Raw genomic sequence first — 23,921 nt, forward strand, 5'->3', positions numbered from 1 at the left:
AGTTCACGGAGATCGATCTAACGGCCATGAGATACGAAATGCCTAACAAAGATATTCAGAGCACACCGGGAAAGGAAAGTAAAAATCGTATACCATTGTGACGGAACGCGTTGAAATGATACATGATAAAACAAGTGACGAGGTGAATGCCTAACAAAGGTACTTAGAACACAGTGGGAAAGGAAAGCAAGACGGTTGAGTCTTGTGAGGGAACGTGCTCAAATGACACAAGAAAAAACAAGTGGTGAAAGGCATAAGATTTTCAAATAGAATAGTGATGCATCATGGTTAATTTAGATAAGAGACCTGGCTGACCGTAAAGTTGTATTCAATACTAAATAAACTTACGTTCATTTAGATAGATATCCTGGCAATGACCGTAAAAATCATGGCCTGGAATTGTTTCTGCCGTGAGGATGGACGAGGCAGTGACTATTTGGATAAGGTAATGTCTCTAGTTGAGATCACCAACATAGAAGAGGAGAAAGAGAGTTGCGGGAGAAATTTCTTTGGCACAATAGTGTTGCTACAGCTCACGTCCGGAACACAAACACTACCAACTGCCCAAACAAACATCACCATTGTTATTCTGCACCGTTCACATGAATTACACGTTGACAAACACATGCACTTTCTTAACACACGTGATGGATACAATGGCACTCAACAGGACACCAAACAGCAAGCAAAGTCCAGCCTCTCCAAGCATCCAGCAGACTCACAGGCGATGGAGTGAAGAGCCCGTCAACGGTGGATCCCGAGACATGAGACACGCGAGGAGCAGAGTGAGAGAAGTCAGACGTGTGGAAAGCCAGTGTGCGTTGTGCCATGTGAGCGGGAGGGTGTGCAGGTCTGGAGCTCCACGGGCCTGAGTGAACATCGCCCCACGGCGCCGCCCAACGCCCTCACCGTGGAGTGAATCCCAAGACAGTTAGCAACAAACAATGTAGGAAGTGAAGCAAAATGACGTGTAAGCGTGAAGACAGATTCGTGTGTCGACGCCTCCAGGAGAATGTTGCAGTAAATAAATGTCTGTTTCTGTTGTGGATTGGCAGATTAGAACGTACTGGGTGGACACGCAATGTTATAAGAATTAGTCCATTACTTTCGATGGTTTCTCAATTTCTGTTTCTATATGAATATGATGCAAGAGTTAAGTGACTGTATTTGAATATAGTGTGTGTGTGTGTGTGTGTGTGTGTGTGTAGATCACGATCCACAGCGTCATTACAGAACACGTTTGGTAATCAAATATACATTCACAATAGATTATGGTAAGAGATAATTATTAGTGCAGGGTTTGTTGCTGTTGTTATTGCTTATTCATTACAGCGACATCTCCGGCGCTATTACATATATCAAATACTAATGAATAATGAACCCATAGTAGTAGAAGTAGTAGTAACAGTAGCAATATTAATAGTAGCTGCAGTAGTAGTAGTAGTAGTAGTAGTTGAAGTAGTGGCAGTAGTAGTAGTAGTAGTAGTAATAAGCAATTGTTTTTTATTACTACATTTATACACACCTACTTCATACACGCATGGACGCACACAGCTCCCCTCCCGCCTTCCACACACACACACACACACACACACACACACACACACACACACACACACACACACACACACACACACACACGCACGCATGCACGAGCCTGTGGTTACCGCATGCGTGTGTGCTTGGATGTCTGAGAGGGCGAGAAAGGCACGGCAAGGGAAGGCAATCAAAGAGGAGGAAGAAATATCAATTGTGAGCGACGATCGAGAGGAACCACCGATTCTTTATTGCTTTGCCGGACACGGTGATGACTCATTGAACTTTATTTCTTCATTACTGGGGAGGGTCCGGCGCGGTGGTGTCCCCAGGCAAGAATACGGACAACCAGCCCTCCTTCCCTCTCTCCCTCAAGACCCCTGAACCCGCAGAGGGAGGATTCCTTGGAAAACACTGTAATTAGTTCACCCGCACCTCAGTTTAGGCGGAAGTGGTCTGAAAAGTCCCCGAAGGAATGCTAGATGTTAATGTTGACGGACTGTGGACGGACGGAATTGAGGAAACGCTGAGAACACTGACCGAATCTGCACTTTCATCGCTATTTCTTATATTGTACTGTCCAAATACCATATTGTTTGATACGAGCGATGGGCGAACGGAACTGAAGAGACACTGGTCGAATCTGTACATTCATTTCTTGCATTGTATTGTCGGAGTATCACGTTGTTTGATACGAGTTAAGTCTTCACATACCCAGCCGCGCATCACAGGCCATCCTGTTCCCTCACTGGCTGGTGGTCAAAGTGTGAATTGGATCCAAGGCTGTGACACCCACGAAGGGAGTGAATCTTGGCTGCGCCTCTCTACAGACCCAAGGGCGTCAGGTATAGGGCGTGGGTGTGGGCTACAGTCGCAATGGCCTTGAGAGCAGCCCGGGCATGCCTCACTGTAGGGGGCCAGCATGAATTGAAGTACAGGCTCTTTGCATTACTGTCTCCCTTGCTACTTAGTTTCTACACTGCTATTACCGCATTTGTTGGTGGAAATATGATCCAGCAAGTCAAAGTAGAGATGAACTGCTAAGATGTTAAAATGAAGTGTGGGATGAATCGTCGCCACGCCCTGAAAGTAAACACGGCAGATCTGCAAGCCCATTCCCTCTCTTTCTCTTCATTCTATCCCCTCGCCTTCTCTTCCCAGAACCTACGCGGAATCAGATGTGCTCGGCTTACGTTTCTACTGTTGTGTGTGCTGCTGCTTTTAAAAGTTTGTGTGCACGCCCCGCTGAGTATGCTGAGTAAATAATTGTGATAGCTATCAAAAGGACTGGGAAAAATCTCCTTTGGTGGAGTGAATTCTTTACATGGAAAACTCACTGCCATTTACTTGCACCTCGAGATCATAACTAGTCCTGTGAGTGCCGATGAAAAATTCACAAAGCTCTCTCGTCGAACATCAGACTTCGGGCTCCGATGATAGAAGGCACACGGACTTATTTATATTCACAGATACATTTTTAAAACGAGTTATTATTTATTTCCCAGCAGCTCGGTGCATGTTCCCTTCGACCTCCACCTCGCTCTCGCCCTTCCCGCCACTAAGCAAAGGTCAGGCTGGCTAGCGCAGGCCACGCAGATCACGCCGCGACTCATGCCCACCTTCTTCCCAGTCGCTAGCGTTCCTCAGTGACCTTGGAAATGTTCTAACGGAATTCCCCAAGGTGGTCATGAAAGGCAAGATGATTAAATAGCATTCGTAGTCTACATATCAATAGGAATTCTTTCTTGGCGGAATTTGATTCTCCAGACGGGGGAACAAATAGTTCTTAGATACTTTTGCTGAAACTTAAACTGAACTTCCTCATAGATTCATGATAAGAGAAGACGTTTAATCCTTGCAGCTGTCAAGAGCCATCACACACAGACGCCTCCCTCACCCCTACTCTGTCAACCTCCCAAATGTAAGAGTTAAGCCGTATTCTTAATCTTTTATGTCTTTTACTGATAAACTCTGGAATTTCCTGCCTGCTTCTGCCTTTACTTCTGCTTTTGACTTGCACTGCTCCAAGAGGGAAGGTTTAAAGAATCTCCTAGAAAAGGAATAATCCTTCTGACTACACTACAAGGACTGCCATCTTTAGTAAACTTTTTTTCACTATATTTGTTGCTCTTGACTAGAAGGCCTCTTACATAAACAATAGTAGTATATTTCTACTTACTGGATGCTGCATGAGGTGGCCTTATAACCTTCAATCACATAACAGATTCAGCCCGGCCCTGTCACTCTCCAGCTCCTCGTCTCCTTGTCACCTACACAAACAGCTTGGCCATGGTCAAAAGTCCTCTTACATAAACGATAGTAGTACATCTTTGCTTGCTAGATGCTGTACGACCTGGCCTTATAATCTCCAGTCGCATAAAGAGACTCAGCCTGTCTTTGTTACTCTCCAACTCCTCGTCTCCTCGTCACCTACACAAACAGCTTGGCCAGCACGAGGGTCTGCTTCCGGGAAAAGACTCCGAGCAGGTGGCCGGAGTCGTAGTCGTGGCTGGCGGGGTCGGTGGGCAGCACGCCGCTATTCAGGCCCTTTAGAAAAACGACCTTTTGAGGAATGCCTTGACTTCCCTTGGGCAGCTTTCTTTTCCTGTTATTTTAGTTCTCGTCCTCTTCCTCCTTGTCTTCTCGTTTCCTTTCTTCCTTCCTCTTTCTTCTTGTAGGTGTCTCTTTCCTCTTCTTCCTCTTTCCACATTCCTTCCTACTCCTCCTCCTCCTCTTGTTCCATTTGCTCCTGTATTCTTTCCTCTTTCTCCTCTTCTTCCTTCTCCTTTATTCTCTCTACGTGTTTCGCTTTAGTTGAGATCGTGTAGTTTATCGCAAATGGCATCATCCATCTATCTCTCTCTCCTCCTTCCTCTCCCTCTCCCTCTCTCTCTCTCTCTCTCCCTCATGCTCGTCCCGCGTCTCAATTTCAGAACCGTTGGGGGGAAGACCTGAGAATTTTTGATGAGGTTCCCAAAGCGTCATCACTTAACGTGGGAAAAACGGTGAGGGAAGCGAAAGCAAAGATGAGACAAAACGTATGAGAGTTTTCGTATTTCGATTCACCACTGGATGTATTAATTAAAAAGAAGTTGATATGGAGAGTGAAGGCATCAGCTCACTGTTCTTAAATCTGAATGAATTATTTTTCTGCTAGTAGTGAAATGGCATAGGTTTTCATACTACTACTACTACTACTACTACTACTACTACTACTACTACTATTACTACTACTAGTACTACTACTACTGCTACTACTACAGCAAGAACAACACACTAACAACTTAACAACAACAATTTATGAATACAGTACTACAATTCATAACACCATTTCCAGCATAGTGTTGGGAGGCGTGGGTGTGGTGATCATGATGAAGGTGGAGATGGTGGTGATGGCGGTGGGTGGCAGTGGTGGTGGAGATAATTTTCTAGCGGTCACCACCACATAACTTCCCTCGCCTACCTACCATCTGACACCACCACCACCACCACCACTACCACCAACACTACCACTAGTCTCGTACCGTGTTGTACCACGTGCTACGAGAAGAGATACGATGCCCTGTACTTCAACACAAAAACACATTATTTACTCCTCCTACACACACTTCACGTCGGCAATTTGCACTGTAATCTTTGCGAGTAAATTTAAAGTAATAAGCACAGATAGACACTGACCGGAGAAGGAGGAGGAGGAGGAGGAGGAGGAGGAGGAGGAGGAGGAGGAGGAGGAGGAGAAAAAACAGTCACGAAGTTTTCAGAAGCTCTCACTTCTCTAAAAGATTGCGTCTGTCAGTGGTTCAGTGCATTGTTCTCGTCACCTCTCCGATATAGGTTAGTGGCTTTGATAAATATAAAAGTCTCTCATAAATGACACATGAGAGCTAACGGTGGTATTCTTATGATGATACAGGATGGTACGTAGTTTATCTCTTCCTGCCTCCTTCTGTGCGAGCTTTCCTACAGCCTTCCCTGGTTCTAATCTGTACGTAAAGGTGAGTCGTTTGAGAGTGCAAGGATGCTTCGGTAAGATAAGAGCCTTCGGTATCATGATATGGGATCGTAACTTAACCTCTTCAGTATTGGGACGCATTTTTACTAAGACTTTTGTGTACGATTAGGCGATTTTATTGACATTAGGAAAGGTCTATCGAGGTCTGAAGATTAATGGCCAGAGTCTTCACTATTCTAATCCCCCACATGAGTTTCTGAAGCTGTCTAAAATCACCAGGTATTAAGCAGAATGAATAAGGATACGCGTCATGGTGCTGAACGGGTTAACTCTCTGTCTCCTCCTGTACCAGTCTTCCTATATGAGTCTTGTGCATGAGTCATTTGTTTAAACACGCATATATTTGCCTTCCAATGTAGTTCACAAATTGGGAATGAATACAAGTAACTACGCAGAATAAAGAGACTACGTACATTCAGTCACAGCGAAGATTAGTGTTAGTATATTCGTTCTCCATTAACGACAACAAAAACCTCTTACGTAAACCCGCTAACAAGTACAATTTGAATAATTTCCATTTTCTCCCATTCGAAAGGTAATCTAACATCTGTGAATGGCCGCGGCGGGCAGTTGTATAGGGACTGCGGCGCGGCGGCATCTCTGTGATCGTCGGCTGAAAATTTATGGCTGGTTTAAAAGCGTGCCTTATCAGCCCCGCAGCTCAGGTAGTGACACGTGAGCTGGCAACGTGCGCATTCTTCCACACCCGCGCTAGTTATTCACATGTGCGACACCTTGCTAGCTCATGGCGGTATTCAGAACATGCCCTCCCGTTCATTTGTTTCTGGCACGCCGCAAAGTCACGATTCTATGATAACCTGGTTTGTTTCATTAGTGTCGTTCTTTCCTTTACGCTGATAAGGTAGAACATGAGGTATTTCGTTGCTATCACATGTGTTTGTCTACAAGGTGAATTGAGTATTTTGTCGGAATAATTGCCAAAGATTCCACTCATCCTTGTAATTATAAGAAAAAGGAGGGAAGTTGCAAGGAGCCATTAGGCCTATACGTGGTAGTCCCTTTGTAATACATGCCAGCCTATATCCATTCATCGTCCGCGTCCATAAACTTGTCTAATCTTTCATAGCCCCTATTGATTCACCACTAACAAACATTGCTGCGCACTACTACTGGGAAGGCAGGTGTGTGTGTGTGTGTGTGTGTGTGTGTGTGTGTGTGTGTGTGTGTGTGTGTGTGTGTGTGTGTGTGTGTGTGTGTGTGTGTGTGTGTGTGTGTGTGTGTGTGTGTGTGTGTGTGTGTGTGTTTACCTAGATGTGATTTACGGGAAATGAGATTAAACTCCTGTGTGTGTGTGTGTGTGTGTGTGAATCTCCTCCGTCACGCACTGTGCTGCCGACTTCCATCACCAACATAATAAGATTTTCCCATTATATACATTTACAACACCCATTACACACGTAGCAAAAAAGAAAGTGTGTTACTCATCACCACCAATGAGAAACAATTAGAAGCGTAAATTCCCTGCCATAATAATAAACAAGTCTTAATGAAAGCTAACCGAATTACAACACACGAGTAATATCTGTTTTTATCTTCTCTTTTTCTCAACATTACTTTGGCTTAACCGAATAAAACATCAAATCATCAACGTGTGTGTGTGTGTGTGTGTGTGTGTGTGTGTGTGTGTGTGTGTGTGTGTGTGTGTGTGGAGGAGCTTAAGGCTAAGACAGTTACTTGGCCGACATTCATAATTGATCAGGTTCACTTCCGTTATCACAGCCTCACCGCTTCCTACCTTGCCTGGCGCTCCTCCCTTACTTCCTCTCAAATTCTTACTTTTCCTCTTTCCTTGTCATTCTACACAGAGACGGTCTCCACCTAAATGCAGTGGGAGCAGCCAGGATGGGGAGATTAATTCATGATAAAGTTTGTCTCCACAGATCAAAAAACGTGCAGGTGGCAGAAGGAACTTCAGCGTCGTAAGTTCATCTTCAGATTCAGGCAAGATCAGAGCTTGCTATTTCAATGCCCGTAGTTTACGAAATAAATTTAATGAGCTCCAAGCTCTTATACATCAAGAAAACTATGACATCATCGGCATCACAGAAACTTGGATTAATACAACACACAGAGATTACCTCGCAGAATACTCACTTGATGGCTATAACATTTTTAGTAGCGAAAGATCTCACCGTACAGGGGGCGGTGTAATGTTTTACGTTAAAAGTAATCTTCGTGCTCGTGTGATGCCAACTTCAACCATTGCAAACATAGATGTCAATTTCATTCATATAGAAAATAAATCCCGAAGAATATCATTAGGTCTCGTCTATCGTCCTCCAGCCCAGTCACCCGCCACAGACGAACAATTGTATGAACAAATCGCGGACATTTGCTGCGTAAACAATTGCATAATTATGGGAGATTTTAACCTTCCAGTCACAAGGTGGGGCGAACCACTGACAGCTCACGCTGGCCAGCAGCTGTATAATAGCATGCTTGAAAGCTCCCTCCACCAACACATCAAGCATCCGACAAGAGGAAACAATATCCTTGATATCGTTCTAACAAATGATGAGAATACTATTGAAAATGTGGAAATTGGACCAGAATTCAGTTCCAGCGATCATCGCTCCTTAAAATTCACCATAAATTTTGACAAAGGAAAAGTGAATGAAAGTAAAGAAAAAGTGCCAGACTATCGGCGTGCAAACTACACAAGACTCCGTATGCAGCTTGCATCCATTGACTGGAATATACTGCTGGAAACACCAGATGTAGATAAGACATGGGAGGTGTTTGCTGAAAAGATAAATGATACAGCTAAGATGTGTATACCACTAAGAAACAGAAGGAAACTACTAAACACCAAACCGAAATGGTGGAATAATGAAATTAAAAGCTGTCTTCTAGCAAAGAAAGAAGCATACAACAAATACAAATTAACACAGCATAATAATGATAAATTAGAGCATGACAGATTGCGTAGAAAAGCAAAAAAGTTGATAAAAAGCAGCAAAAAATCTGTAGAAGCTCAGATCGCAAACTCCTGTAAAACCAACCCAAAGGAATTTCACAGTTATGTAAAATCCAAAAGAGTCTTAGCCTCAACAATTGGTCCACTCATAACAGAAAACGGAAACCAAATAGATAACGAAGCTGAAATGGCAAACGTCCTAAATAGATTCTTCTCAACAGTCTTCACGACTGAAGATGTCCAAAATAGTCTGCCCATGCCAGAGCCTCAGGCACAAGGCAAAACACTGCCTGACTTCATAGTTACAGAAAATGAAATCCTCACAGTCATGAACAGCATGAACGTAAACAAAACGCCTGGACCAGACAAGATATCACCCAGGCTTCTCAAAGAAGCGAAAAATGAGCTCGTGAAACCACTCACGATTATATTCAATAAAACTTTACAAGCAGGAAAGTCCCCAGGAGTGGAAGCTAGCAAATGTCACGCCCATTTTCAAGAAAGGAAATAAATCACTCCCAGCTAATTACAGACCAATCAGCCTTACTTCAGTAGTGTGCAAGCTGATGGAAACGATAATCAGAGATAAGATTGTCAAATTTTTAGAAGAAAATAAGATCATGAAGGATTCACAACATGGTTTCAGAAACAAGAGATCCTGCTTAACAAACCTACTAGACTTCTTTTATGAAGTTTTTAACTCGTATGACGAGACAAAAGCAGTGGATGTTATTTATCTTGATTTCCAGAAAGCTTTCGACACTGTCCCTCACAAGAGGCTAATCAGCAAAGTAAAAGCTCACGGCATAGCTGGAAATACCCTGAAATGGTTGGAAGACTGGCTCTCTGACAGAAAGCAACGAGTTGTTATAAATGGAAAAGAATCAGAGTGGCACAATGTGAAAAGTGGTGTTCCTCAAGGCTCTGTATTAGGACCAGTTCTTTTCATTGTTTATATTAATGATATTGATGAAGGAATCACTTGTAAAATAAGCAAATTCGCGGACGACACCAAAATAATGAGCAAAGTTACATCAACGTCACAATGGCAAGAACTACAGTGTGACTTAAATAAACTGACACGCTGGGCAGAAAAATGGCAAATGAAATTCAATATAGAAAAGTGTAAAGTCTTACACATTGGAAGTAACAATGTACAAGCAAAATACGTAATGAGTAATGTACCTCTGGAAAGTGCTGAGAATGAAAAAGATCTTGGTATTGTGGTGTCTAAAGATCTCAAGCCGAGCAAACACTGCACAGAAGCAGTAAAGAATGCAAATAAATTAGTTGGGTTCATTGGAAGAACCTTTGAATTTAAATCAGAAAAAGTTATCCTTACTTTATATAACTCATTGGTGCGTCCTCAGCTTGAATACTGTGTGCAGTTCTGGTCACCATATTACAGAAAAGACATTGAAAAACTGGAAAGGATCCAGCGTAGAGTGACCAAGATGATTCCGAGATTGAGAAACAAGCCGTATGAGGAACGACTGGAAGCATTAAATTTATTCAGCTTAACAAAGCGCAGGATAAGAGGAGACCTAATCGAAGTTTTCAAAATTTTTCAGGGATACAACAACCTTGATGTCAATAAATATTTTACTATTGATCATTCCACCATAACAAGGAATAATGGATTTAAAATTACACCAAAACGCTTTAAAACCCACGAGGCAAAGCACTTTTTCTTTAATAGAATAGTTAACATTTGGAATAAGCTTCCTTCAGAAATAGTAAACAGTACTTCCATTGCATCATTCAAAAACAAAATTGATAAATATTTAAAGAATAACCCCAACAAGCTCTCTTCTTGTCTGAATAATTAAACATGATACTATATTAACTTTCTTATAGATAGATATGTAGAGTTCACCGTAGGGTGAATAATAGAATCTCCTTTCATCCTTTCCTGTGAAAATTCCATGTCAGTTTTTTCCATACTGCATGGTACTTTTCCAAGCTATTTTCCATGCCAGCGAAAGCTGGAGGGAGTGGTGGGTGGGGAGGAGCCTTCTCCTGTACTGTCCTGTCTCTCTTATCTGTAGCCAGTTAGAAGTAGTTACCAAACAGCCTCGAAAGGACCAACAGGTCTGTTGCTGTTTGGCTTTCCTTTGTATTCCTTTGTACACGCTCTCCTTTACTTCCTCTTTCCACTCCTCTTCCTTCTTTTCTTTCTGTCTTTCTTGTTTTTTCTTTCATTTCACTCGATCTCTCCTTTCACTTCTCCCTTGTTTCCCCCTATCCTTTTTTCCTTCCTTCTTTCCTTTCTCCCTCTCTATCTCCCCAACCCTTCTCTAGTCTCATTCATTTTACCACCTGAGTCATTTACTTAAAAAACACTCGTCTTTTCCCTCTTTGTATACATTCATCTTCTCTATCACAAATTCACTGACGACAAACACACGCGGCTTAACTCTACACAAGCCTGTCTCTCTCTCTCTCTCTCTCTCTCTCTCTCTCTCTCTCTCTCTCTCTCTCTCTCTCTCTCCAATAGAATCAGTACACGTTCAGTGATATTGTGACTTGATGCTGGGTATTAAAAAGTGAGTTTTAGATAGTATAAAACAACTTGACTCTCTCTTTCAGGTCTCAGGCGAAGTGTGCGAGTGAGATTTCATTACATTGCATCCGTGAGGCGAAACCAAAACATGTAACGTAGTTTTGGTAAGGCTGACGTGATCCTATAATGGTAAACCGGAAACTAGAATGGTTGAGAAATGAAAGCACTGAACGAATATGACAAGTGAGTTAATTCCTTAGATCTGAAACATTGTGAACTAAACCTTGGCAATTCCTAAGAGACTGAAAATTATTGAATAAAGACTACATAGGAACAGACGACCAAAGAACAGTGAGTGAGGTGAACAAGTGAACAAGGGGACAAGAACCCTTAAGAAAAATAAATAAATAAAAGGAAACAGAGGAAAGGAGAAAGGTGGAGGTGTCAGCGTGTGTGCAATAGCAAGGAAAGGTGGCGAAAAAAAAAAAAAACAGACGAAGAGGCGAAAAGAAACACTTGACAATCGCTAAACACAAGGTAACCCTTCAACAAAATGGGTTACCTTGACACTCCTCCTCTTCCTCCATCCCTCTTACCATCTCTACCTCCTCTCCTCTTCCACATTATCTCTCTCACGCACTCCACATTCAGATAATGAGACTTCTTTAACAATCTCGTAATCCTTCATCCTCCTCTTCCCCCTCCCTGTTTCCTCCCATCCCATCCCACCTTACCAGCCAGCCTGCCAACCACTACCATGATGCAAGTGACCAATGCTATCATCTGGACCATCTGCGTCAGTATCATCGTCTTTATCTGCGTGCTCTGGTTCGTCATTTGCTACATTGGCCTCTGCAAACTTCGACGGAATAGAAGAAAGCCGCCACTGCCCGTCTATGCTGTCCAACCATCGCTAAGTGAGTAATGTTGACAAGTTTTCCGGTTTTTATCTTGTAGTTCACTTCCTTTTTCTCTTGTTTTCGTCCATTGCTCAGTATTCAGAAACTTAGTGCACTCTCATCTAAACAGTTTGCAAAGGTTTCTGTCTTTCTCTCCGGTTGATAATGCAGAAATCTTGTCACTAAAACTATAAAACACCTTTATAAACTTGTGTCACCTCAACTAAAGCCTTTGAAATTTAGTGGATGTGCAGTGAAAAGTGTTTCGGATATGATTCACTGTCTCGTGCTTACAGAAGACAGGTAAGTGTTAGTTAAGTCTACCTTGCTAATATTAATGGACTTTTTTTTTTACACAGATATCGTGTTTCAAGGACGTAGAATCTTTAGGGAATCTTTCTTTATTGAACCTTATGTTTATTTTGTGAGATATAACTTAAATAGTCATCCTGTGCTGTTGAAAAAAAAAAAAAAAAAATTGCGAAGGGTCCACATCTAAAAAAGTTGAAGAAAACGAAGAAAATATGAGCTTTACTGCATTATTTTCTTATCTCCACCGACTGATAACGCTCATGATTCATTGTTTTCTCATGCATACATCAAGAGGCGTCTGAAATCTTATGCAAATGAGAAAAATAAGTCCGTCTTGCCTTCATTGAGGGTTTATCTCCACTCTTTTTCTTTCCATTTCACATTGTTTTCGTATGCTAACGAGATGGAGGCAGAGTTTTAATACTTTTCTTTCCTCCTTCTGAGCAATGATAGGGATTACGCAGTGGTGAGGCGCGGCGGCGGTGGTGGGGGAGTAGAGAAGAGTGACTGGGTAGAGGACGGGTCGAGACGGTAGTTATTGTGATTGTTGTAATGGTGAGACTGGTGATAACAAGAAGACAACAGAAGGTTTTGTGAGTGATGTGCTGATGATAGTGATAGAAGTAGTGCGTTATTATATGTGTACTGGGAACTCGTCACTGTATGTCAGAAGTTCGTCTTACGCTAAGGTCTGTACGAGTATTAGTAAGCATCTTTCTTGTTTCATCTTTCCTTCCTCTTATCAATTCTTCTAATTCTCAGTTCATCATTCAAAACTCTTTCATCTCTTATGTTAATTTTTACTCTAATTTTCCTCCTCTCTTTTCTTATTACTTATATATTCCCAAGTCTTCCATTTCTCATATTCATTTCGACTCTCACTTCCTTCTAGCTTTTCTATATCATAAATAGTCTTTAAATATCCTTATCAAATCTCATGAGACCTTATCTTCTTCCTTTCTCTGCTTCCCTTTCTAATTTTCTGTTAATCGTATACAACCTTCCTTCTTCCCCGTTAATTCTCACGACACCTTCCTCTCCTTTTCCTGCTTCCCTTTCTGACTTTCCTTTAATGGCACACAATCTTTCATTCCTGGTGTTCACTCTCATCGGCTGCTCGATTCACTGCACCTGTTCCCGCCTCTTCGTTTCGCCTCTCATCCATTTTTCGCACATCGCCGATTGGATCAAATGACTTACATGTTCCCTGCGAGCAACGAACGCAGCTTTGTGTGAGGCGAGGGGCGGCAAGCAACAAGGATCTTCACTCAGATATGAAGGCAACTTAATAACAGGGCTGGTATTCATTACTTCTCTCTCTCTCCCAGTGCTATAGGGATCTTTATGACCGAAATATCTCTAAAAGGATGATTTCATTTATATAATAGCGATCTTTTAATCCCTTCAATACTGAGACGCATTTCTACCTTGATTTTTGGGTACGATTAGACAATTTTATTTACATTAGAAAGGGTCTATGAAAGTCAGAAGATTAATGGCCACTTTTCACTCTTCTAATCTCCCAAATATGTTTCTGAACCTGTACAAAATCACCAAGAAGTAATCAGAATGGATATGAAAACGCATCATGATACTCAAGGGGGTTAATAGTAATTCTCGATTAGTTTAGCTTCTCGTTCTGCTCTTTGTGATCAAAATATGTTCTTTAAGAGGGTGTTTCTTTTCAACATTCCCAGTCCTATCTTATGTCTAACACTAAATTGCTTTAAATAAACATAAGACAACCTATTTTCTTTCAGTGGTGTAAGGTTTAATTAAATATAACACTCAATTTATATCTATTTCTAGCTTAAAATTGCTATAAATAAACAAAATATTTTCCGTAACTGGTATAAAATTCACTGTGACAACACGCGTGGCCGGCCCAATCAGTACACAGGTCAGTAGCACGCGTGACGCAAGCATCGCCACCAACGCACGTGGGCGACCGTGAAAAAACCCCCATCTGTCATTCCCGCCCTGAGTGCTATTCTGGTATTTCCCGACGCCTCTCCTGCTTGCATTCCTCCCTCATGTTAGCGCCTGTCTTACTGCACTTACTGCCTCGCCTATGTCCGGCTCGCTATCTTCCTTCACACTATAGTTTCCCTATCTTTATGGTCATTCCCACCCCGGAGTGTTATTCTGGTATTTCCCGACGGTTCTTCTGATTGCACTCCTCCCTCATGTTAGCGCCTGTCTTACTACACGTACTACCTCGCCTATGACTGTCTCGCTGTCTTCATTCACACTATAGTTTTCTCTCTCTTTCTGTCTTCCTCCACATTTTTGGCACGTTGAGTCTTGAGATTATAGTTTTTTAAATGACATTTTCGGACAAGACCAGTTTTTCCTTCTGTATTTGATGGAGATCGGATATCAAGGCAAGTTTTTAATGGTTAAGTGACGACAAACTGATGAAATGTTTTGCTTTGTCTGTCTGGTTGTTAGGTCCTTTTACTTGCCTACCTCTCCTCTCCCTCCTCTCTCTCTCTACCTCTCTCTCTCTCTCTCTCTCTCTCTCTCTCTCTCTCTCTCTCTCTCTCTCTCTCTCTCTCTCTCGTGGCAGGGGGCACAGCTCAAGGCTTCCAAGCGAGACGCGGCGCAGACTCCAGTGATCCACGACCTACCATTGTACCCTGACCCAGTAACTCCTCAGTGAACGCAATGACACTTTACACTCCCCCCAAGAAAACTCTCTAAAGAATCAATCCAGTGAACCCGAGTCATTCAAAGGCGATTCCTGAACTAATTGGCTGCACGCACGGGTAACAAGGCTTCCGTTACGTGGCACGGCGCTCAAGCATTATCAAAGGAGCTTTCTCACCGTGCAAAGGGAAGACCACATTCTGAGCGGCACCTCCACCTATACGCTACTTTATAAAGGCTCCAGTTAAAGCTACACCAGTTTTTAAGAGTGATTTTTGTCGTTACAGTGACAGATTAACAAGATTTATACATTATTAATAGAAAAGAGAGAGAGAGAGAGAGAGAGAGAGAGAGAGAGAGAGAGAGAGAGAGAGAGAGAGGGAGTGAGTAAAAAAGGAACATTGCGTACAAGAATCGACCGGGCGAGACCTTTTCTTTTCCTTCTCCTCCTCCAACACCTGCATGGGAGGAATGGAGGGAAGGAGGGATGGAGAGAAGGGGAGAAGGAGGGAGGGAAATGAAAAGGTAGAGGTGTTCAGGCCCCAAGTGTTCTTCCTCATGCCAGCGGCCGACAGCCCAGCGCCGCGTGTTCCGCATGAGCTTTGAAGTGGAACAGGCCCGCTGGTGGCTCTCCCATCATTACCACACCTTGCCTTCCTCTCCTTTATTTCTCTCGCACCTTCCTTTGCTAGTTAATTCTGTCGCTGTGTGTCTGTTTCTCTCCGTTTGTCTGTCTGTTTTTGTCTGTTCTCCCAATTCTCTCTCTCTCTCTCTCTCTCTCTCTCTCTCTCTCTCTCTCTCTCTCTCTCTCTCTCTCTCTCTCTCTCTCTCTCTCTCTCTCTCTCTCTCTCTAACTGGACTTCTCCTCACCTCTAATTTGAGATTCGCAGTGTCATACAAGCACACACACATAAGCAAACAAATATGCAAGTGAATGATCTATTAAGTCTCTCTTTACGTTGTTCTAACCAACAAAATGCAAAAGAAAATTGAATAAGAGAATCATTAAGTATAAAAACATGAACATCTGTCGATCCATCTATTACCAAAACCTTCCAAATCAACCTCAAGTCACTTCTAGAATAATAAAGTTAATAGCAATGACAATACAAAACAACACCAAAAAAGTGATCTCTCGTATGGAAAAGTCTTTTCTATACATCCACACCAACACTCACCCAATGAAGAGCAGAACATGTTGAAGTGGCCGCACCTCACACAGCCCTCCATACACTACCTACGGGGAAAGACTGTCTTACTGCTACAGGTGAAAGGGGGAAGAAGGTGGGAGGCTGGCAGAGAGACAGAGAGAGCGTTAGAAGGACAGAAGCTGGAACAAGAAGGAGATAAAGGAACAGAGACAAAGAGGATTAAAAGGACAGTGGCTGGAACAGGAAGATGAAGGAAGAGAAGCAGAGAGAGAGTTAGAAAGACAAGATTTGATGTAGAGAGATGAAGGAAGAGAGGCAGAAAGAGGGATAGAAAGAGAAGCGCTGAGGTAGAGAGATGAAGGAAGAGAGGCAGAGAGAGGGTTAGAAGGACAAGGGGCAGAGGTAGGGAGATGAAGGAAGGGAGAGGTGAAAAATTAGCATTTAGACTGGTTAGCCACGACATGACGTCCTATCAGAGAGGTGGAGACGGCTTGGTTGACTATGAGATGAGCTTATATAGATCACTATTAAGATGGATGAGGCCTGAAATGGCTTCCTTCTAGAGCTTGCCCATGTAAATCGACGAGAGAGAGAAAAAAAAAATTGCAAAATAATGGTTTAGTACACCCACTAAGATCTTGCAAGAGTGATTCTATTGATAACATAAGAGGTGACCACAAGGAGGAGGAGGAGGAGGAGGAGGAACGAGGAGGAGGAGGAGGAGGAGGAAGAATGTAAACGAATACAAAGGAAGTTCAAATACTAAAATAACATGGTCCTTACAATGCTGTCTGTATGAGTAACTATTTCACTTTAACTGTTACAGAGACGTGGAAGTAGATTAAGAGGAGAGGAGGAGGAGGAGGAGGAGGAGGAGGAGGAGGAGGAGGAGGAGGAAGGGGAGGGAAAAGTAAAGATAGAAAGGTAGTAAATATGCAAGAGAAGGAATGAAAGAAGGAAACACACACACACACACACACACACACACACACACACACACACACACAGACACCCAGACACGCACATATGCAAAAACAAATGGAGGAAGGGGAGATAAATGGAAGAGACGGCGAAAAAGGAACACGAAGAGGAAGGAAGCACGGGAGGAAGAAAGGAAATACAAAGACGAGGTGGAATAAATAAGAGGAAGGACGAGGAGGGACAAAAGAAGGAAAATAATAAATAAGATGCGAGAATAAGGTAAGGCAGGTTAGAAAGGGAAGAGAGGAATATAAGAAGATGAGAAGGGGGAAGAAGAAGAGAGAGAGAGAGAGAGAGAGAGAGAGAGAGAGAGAGAGAGAGAGAGAGAGAGAGAGAGAGAGAGAGAGAGAGAGAGAGAGAGAGAGAGAGAGAGAGAGAGAGAGAGAGAGAGAGAGAGAGAGAAAAATAATTTACTTGATACAAAAAACATAAAAAAAAACACAAAGGACAGAAAAAAAAAACAGCAGCAGCAAATCTGTACGTCCTAATAAGACGAAGAATATAATAATATAATAATAATAATAATAATAATAATAATAATAATAATAATAATAATAATAATGATCATAAATTTAATAATAATAATACTAGAAACAAGATTGTGAGGTGGCAAAAGAGAAGGAAGAAGAGAAGGGGGAGGAGGAGGAAGAGAAACAGGAGGAGAAGGGAAAAGAGAAAAGAAAGTGGAGTAAGACGAAAAAAATAGAAAAAAGAGGAGAAGACGGATGGAACAGGAGGAGGAGGAGGAGGAGGAGGAGGAGGAGGAGGGAAAAGGAAGTGTCTAGGGAAGAGGGTGACCGTGATGTCCCACTCTCACAAGCCTCTCTCAGCCTCTCACCGAAGGGAATCACGCCTGAGAGAGAGAGAGAGAGAGAGAGAGAGAGAGAGAGAGAGAGAGAGAGAGAGAGAGAGAGAGAGAGAGAGAGAGAGAGAGAGAGAGAGAGAGAGAGAGAGAGAGAGAGAGAGGAGAGAGAGAGAGAGAGAGAGAGAGAGAGAGAGTTATTTTCACCCTCATATGAACAAACGAAGAGAAAGAAGGATAAGTACTGTGTGTGTGTGTGTGTGTGTGTGTGTGTGTGTGTGTGTGTGTGTGTGTGTGTCCATGGGCGCGGTGGGCGGTGCGTCTGGAAGGAGAGAGAGATAAGGTGTGAATGGTAGATAGGCGTGTGTTGTGTTCATGGTAGGCTGACGGAGACCATTCCAGTGACGAGACTTGTGTTGAGTCACTGAGGAGGAGGAGGAAGAGGAAGAGGAAGAGGAAGAGGAAGAGGAAGAGGAAGAGGAGAAGGAGGAGGAAGAAGAGGAGAGAGAAAACAGGAGGAAAAAACTACAAAATTTAAAGGAGAGGAAGACTGAGTTTCCCGCGTTACTGAAATCAAGCTATCGACACACACACACACACACACACACACACACACAACACACACAATAACACCTCCTATACACAAAAAAAACTCAACAAAAAAACATAATAAGGCGAAAAACACGAAGAGTGGAAAAAAAACACAGCTACTGAGTCCACGAGAACAAAAAAAACAAAACAAAAAAACAGACCGCTAGAAAAAAAAGAAGACAAAGAAGAAGAGGAGGAGGAGGAGGAGGAGGAGGAGGAGGAAGAAGAAGAAAAAAAAGAAAAAGAGGAGGAGGAGGAGTATCTATGTTGGTATAAAGAAACAGCTACGAGAATAAAAAAAAAAAGGAAATAAAAAACACAAATAAAGATACGCATTAAGTAGGTTTGGAGAACTTGCGAAGAGCGACCACTATGTTGCAAAAGCGAGGAGGAGGAGGAGGAGGAGGAGGAGGAGGAAGAGGAGGAAGAGGAGGAAGAGGAGGAGGAGGGAAAGGAGGAGGAGGAGGGAGGAGGAGGAGGAGGAGGAGGAGGAGGAGGAGGAGGAGGAGGAGGAGGAGGAGAGAGAGGAGGAGGAGAGAGGAGAGAGAGAGAGAGAGAGAGAGAGAGAGAGAGAGAGAGAGAGAGAGAGAGAGAGAGAGAGAGAGAGAGAGAGAGTTGAAGGACGTTTCAGTCCGTAGAAAAGATGGGCTATAGAACCTTGATGCTGTGAGGAGGAGGAGGAGGAGGAGGAGGAGGAGGAGGAGGAGGAGGAGGATGGAAGGGAGTCCAGTACGTGAAAAGAGAGAGAGAGAGAGAGAGAGAGAGAGAGAGAGAGAGAGAGAGAGAGAGAGAGAGAGAGAGAGAGAGAGAGAGAGAGAGAGAGAGAGAGAGAGAGAGAGAGAGAGAGAGAGAGAGAGAGAGAGAGAAACTGAGACTCACTAGGGGAAAAAAATGCAAGCAACAATAGGAATACAGAAGGAAGGTTTGCAAGTGTAAGAGGAAGACTGGAATACAAACTTGCTTCATTATCACTTAGAGGAGTGTAGTAGTAGTAGTAGCAGTAGTAGTAGTAGTAGTAGTAGTAGTAGTAGTAGTAGTAGTAGTAGTAGTAGTAGTAGTAGTAGTAGTAGTAGTAGTAGTAGTGATGGCGATTGTTATAGTAGTAGTAGTAGTAGTAGTAGTAGTAGTAGTAGTAGTAGTAGTAGTAGTAGTAGTTGTAGCAGTAGTAGTAGTAGCAGTAAGGATTTTGGTAACAAGCTATTGGAATTTCATTTTGAGCACACGATGGAGGAGGAGGAGGAGGAGGAGGAGGAGGAGGAGGAGGAATACTAGGAGGAGGAGGGAGACAGGGAATAGGACTCATCGCAGCGTGACTGTTGGTGTTGGAGGGGAAGGGAACGGGAGGGAGGAGGTGAGGCGCGGGAGGAACGGAGGAACGTGCTCGGCATTTTGTTTATATAACGTGGCGGAGGGACAAGGCCGAGGCTGAGAGGCAGGGTTACTCAGCCTAGACACTTACTACACTCCCACACATGGCCAGTCCCTCGCCCTCTGTGTGTGTGTGTGTGTGTGTGTGTGCTGGCTGCTCCCTCCACCCCCTCAACCACCACTATCACCACCACCACCACCACCACTATCATCATCACTGTCTCCATGATCCCCACCAGACCACATCAACTTCTATTTTTTTCTACTCTCTCTCTCTCTCTCTCTCTCTCTCTCTCTCTCTCTCTCTCTCTCTCTCTCTCTCCTGCTATCTATTTTTTTTCTTATTTTTATCCTCACGTCTCTTTCTCATTCTCCTTCTTTTCCTCTTCCTCTTCCTCCTTTTCTTGTTTGCTCTTTAATCTTCTTACTTTGCTCCTTTCACAGCTTTCTTTACTTCTATTATTGCTGCTGCGCTCAAACACTTTTTTTCCTTTATTTTTTTTTTCTTATTTCACAAGGTCGTGCTTCTCCCCACCCCAGAATTATCTTTCCTTAATTTCCGCCTTTCTCTCCTCCGCCTCAGTGTCTTTTATTCACCTCCTTTACGTTCCACCCCTCTCAGTCCTCCGTCACTGCGTTTTGCCAATCTTTTTTACTCCTTCTTTCTCACACACACAAAAAGAAATTCAGACTCGACTTGTGCTATTAATCTGCCTATTCTTTCACGGGGAAATAATTGTGGCCAGGACCGTGTACCGTAACGACTGCCAAACAACCTCTCGACCTATTGATGGCATTCGAGGGACCCTGAGCCTCATGAACCGTGACAGCTGGTTACTACACGGTGCCAGCTGGACCGTGAAAGGAGACCCGGGGCGACAGAGGAGAAAGAGGAGGAGGAGGAGGAGGAGACAGCAGCACCCTCTTGCCCGGGGTACTGCAAGGCTATTACTTTGTGCTGCAATACATTCTAATGGGGACCGTCTGCCCTGGTGGGTGGCACTGGTGGTAATGCTGGGGCCTGCAGGGGGAAGAGGATGGAAGTGGCTAGGAGCGGGAGTGTTGAGGTAAAACGTAGCAGCTGGGTGATGTTGCTGAGAGGAGGATGAAGAGGAGGAGGAGGAGGAGGAGGAGGAGGAGGAGGAGGAGGCGAAGGCAGAGGACGTTAAGAAGAGTGAAGACGGAAAAATCAGAATTGCAGTAAAAAAAAAGAAAAAAAGAAAAGTAAGAAACTTTCTTAAATTTTTCCTTTCCTTCTGAATTATGATTTTTCTTCACTCCCCCCAAAAAACCTTGAAAGAAAAAATATAAAACTTTACACATATTCAACATAATGACACTAAGTATAACACTTTACATTCACAGATGAGAAGGAGAGAGATAAACCCATGACAATCTGAACTACCAGTAACATAAATCAACACTATTAACCTCTTGGCTACCATGATTCGTTTTTATATTCATTCTGGCTACTATTTGGCGATTTCATACAGCTTCAGAAACTCATGTGGGAGATTAAAATAGTGAAGAACGTGGCCATTAATCTTCTGACCTCCATATACCCTTCCTAATATCAATAAAATGGTATAATTGTACACAAATCTCAAGGTAAAAATGTGTCTCAGGAGAAAAGGGGTTAAGTGATCTCAAAAAGTCAAGATTCTAAGGAACAGCCCCTGAGGGAAGGCAATAACCATGAGGGGAAAGCAATAACCCTTACTTTCGCCATTCTTCACACTGGAGGAAAGAGAGTGACTTCCCACCTTCCTCTTCACACTTCCTGACTTTCCTTTACGGCGGACTCGTCCCAAAACACGGGGGAAGATGACACACGAATGAGGATGAGCGAAAGTGCCAGTTTTCCCAGCCAGCGAGGGGAGGGTTGCCTGGCGCCCCTGGGAGACAATGCACCTTTTCTTCCTTCCTCTAAGACCCTCAATCTTTTTAAGGTTTCTCCTCATGAGTTATTTTCCGTCAGTGTGGCTTGATTTGTCTCGTCGTGTCTTGCCGTGTCTTGTCTGTTCTCGTCTGCCTTCACGCCCGCCTCCCGGTGCGCCTGCCCTGAATATAAATACCTGCCTGCCTCGCCCTGTCGTGCCGCGATGCCTCTCACAGCGCCGCCCGTCAAGGAACTTAAGATATAAAATCCACCTGAGATATTACGGTCGAGATTTATGCCTGGCGGGGCCTCGGGGACGGTGCTCAGCGGCGCAGCTGGAGGCGATGAAGGATGCATCCCTCAGGTATCGCCTTCTGCCTCTAGGAAGGGGGAAACTTTTTATTAATTTGTGGGCATCGCTTTCCCTTCCCGCAGGAACGCGGAATATATTTATCGGGGAATATACTCACAAATTCCGGTGATGGCAGGTGATTCCCGCCATAAGAATACACGGAGATTGAAAACTAGGGAGGAAGGGAGACACGCTATATAATTTTTTTTTCAGCATGTTTAAGTCCTGTGTTAGAGTAAGAGTCGAAACTTCACTTAACTTGCAAGCAATGTTCCTTTTAGAAAGTAAACCAATAAAGAGATAAAAAGAGACAAACACACACACACACACACACACACACACACACACACACACGCCCGGTAGCTCAGTGGTTAGAGCGCTGGCTTCACAAGCCAGAGGACCGTGGTTCGATTCCCCGGCCGGGTGGAGATATTTGGGTGTGTCTCCTTTCACGTGTAGGCCCTGTTCACCTAGCAGTGAGTAGGTACGGGATGTAAATCGAGGAGTTGTGACCTTGTTGTCCCGGTGTGTGGTGTGTGCCTGGTCTCAGGCCTATCCGAAGATCGGAAATAATGAGCTCTGAGCTCGTTCCGTAGGGTAACGTCTGGCTGTCTCGTCAGAGACTGCAGCAGATCAAACAGTGAAACACACACACACACACACACACACACACACATACCCGGTAGCTCAGTGGTTAGAGCGCTGGCTTCGCCTGAGGACCGGGGTTCGATTCCCCGGCAGGGTGGAGATATTTGGGTGTGTCTCCTTTCACGTGTAGCCCCTGTTCACCTAGCAGTGAGTAGGTACGGGATGTAAATCGAGGAGTTGTGACCTTGTTGTCCCGGTGTGTGGTGTGTGCTTGGTCTCAGGCCTATCCGAAGATCGGAAATAATGAGCTCTGAGCTCGTTCCATAGGGTAACGTCTGGCTGTCTCGTCAGAGACTGCAGCAGATCATAGAGTGAAACACACACACACACACACACGCACGCTCGACTCACAATCGAGAGGGTCCGGTTCGAGTCCCGGAGGCGGCGAGGTAAATGGGCAAGCCTCTTAATGTGTAGCTCCTGTTCACCTAGCAATAAATAGGTACGGGATGTAACTCGAGGGGTTGTGGCCTCGCTTTCCCGGTGTGTGGAGTGTGTTGTGGTCTTAGTCCTACCCGAAAATCTGTCTATGAGCTCTGAGCTCGCTCCGTAATGGGGAAGACTGGCTGGGTGACCAGCAGGCGACCGTGGTGGTGGTGAATTACAGCCAAGCAGCCAAGATGTGTTAAACATTACCTTACAATTGATAGAGAGGAAGAAGGAAAAAGGAAAGAGAGAGAGGAGACAAAGAAAAAAAAAACTGTGTAAAAACAATAGGAGAACACAAAGGGAGAAAGTAAAAGTAAGTAGAATGAAAAGAGAGAATAGTGAGAGAAACAAAGCCATAAAAAAATCGCTCACACACACACACACACACACACACACACACACACACACACACACACACACACACACACACACACACACACACACACACACACACACACACACACATTGAAGATGTACGATTAAAACTCTCGAAGATTACAGGTATTTTGTATCGCGTTCGGCACAACTTAACTTCAGAAGCGATGATCAGCATATATCACACTCTCTGCTACCCTCACCTCGCACACTGTGTCTCACCGTGGGCAAGTATATGGCCTTCATTTCTTAATAAATAAAAAATAGAACAAAATAAAATTTTAAGATGTATCTTCTTCATAAAAAAATATGATTCTACAAGAGTAGAGAAAATATTCTTAATATTGTTTCCATACACAAATACTTCACGCTTCTTTTAATTTACAAGTCTGTTGGACAGAACTAAATATTTACAGTCGTTGATAATCCCGTTCATACTGCAGAAATAATGTAAATTTAAGATGCCCTACCTTTAGAACTACAATATATAAGAATA

General features: G+C 43.5%; 1 protein-coding gene across 3 annotated transcripts in view; it reads left to right on the top strand.

The window, feature by feature from the left end:
* Positions 1-819: 819 nt before the first annotated feature.
* LOC123504251 (calpain-9-like) overlaps positions 820-23,921 on the top strand; it is a 177,513-nt gene continuing 154,411 nt past the window's right edge. The window contains exons 1-2 of one of the 3 annotated variants that reach the window (XM_045254633.1): positions 820-1,030; positions 11,076-11,906. In XM_045254633.1, coding sequence (XP_045110568.1) covers positions 11,747-11,906 — 160 coding nt within the window. In that variant the 5' untranslated portion in view covers positions 820-1,030; positions 11,076-11,746. The remainder of the gene's footprint in view (positions 1,031-11,075; positions 11,907-23,921) is intronic. The other 2 variants (XM_045254635.1, XM_045254634.1) reach the window with 2 other exon arrangements.

The sequence above is a fragment of the Portunus trituberculatus genome, chromosome 15 (assembly GCF_017591435.1).
Source record: "Portunus trituberculatus isolate SZX2019 chromosome 15, ASM1759143v1, whole genome shotgun sequence".
In the NCBI taxonomy this organism is placed as follows: domain Eukaryota; kingdom Metazoa; phylum Arthropoda; class Malacostraca; order Decapoda; family Portunidae; genus Portunus; species Portunus trituberculatus.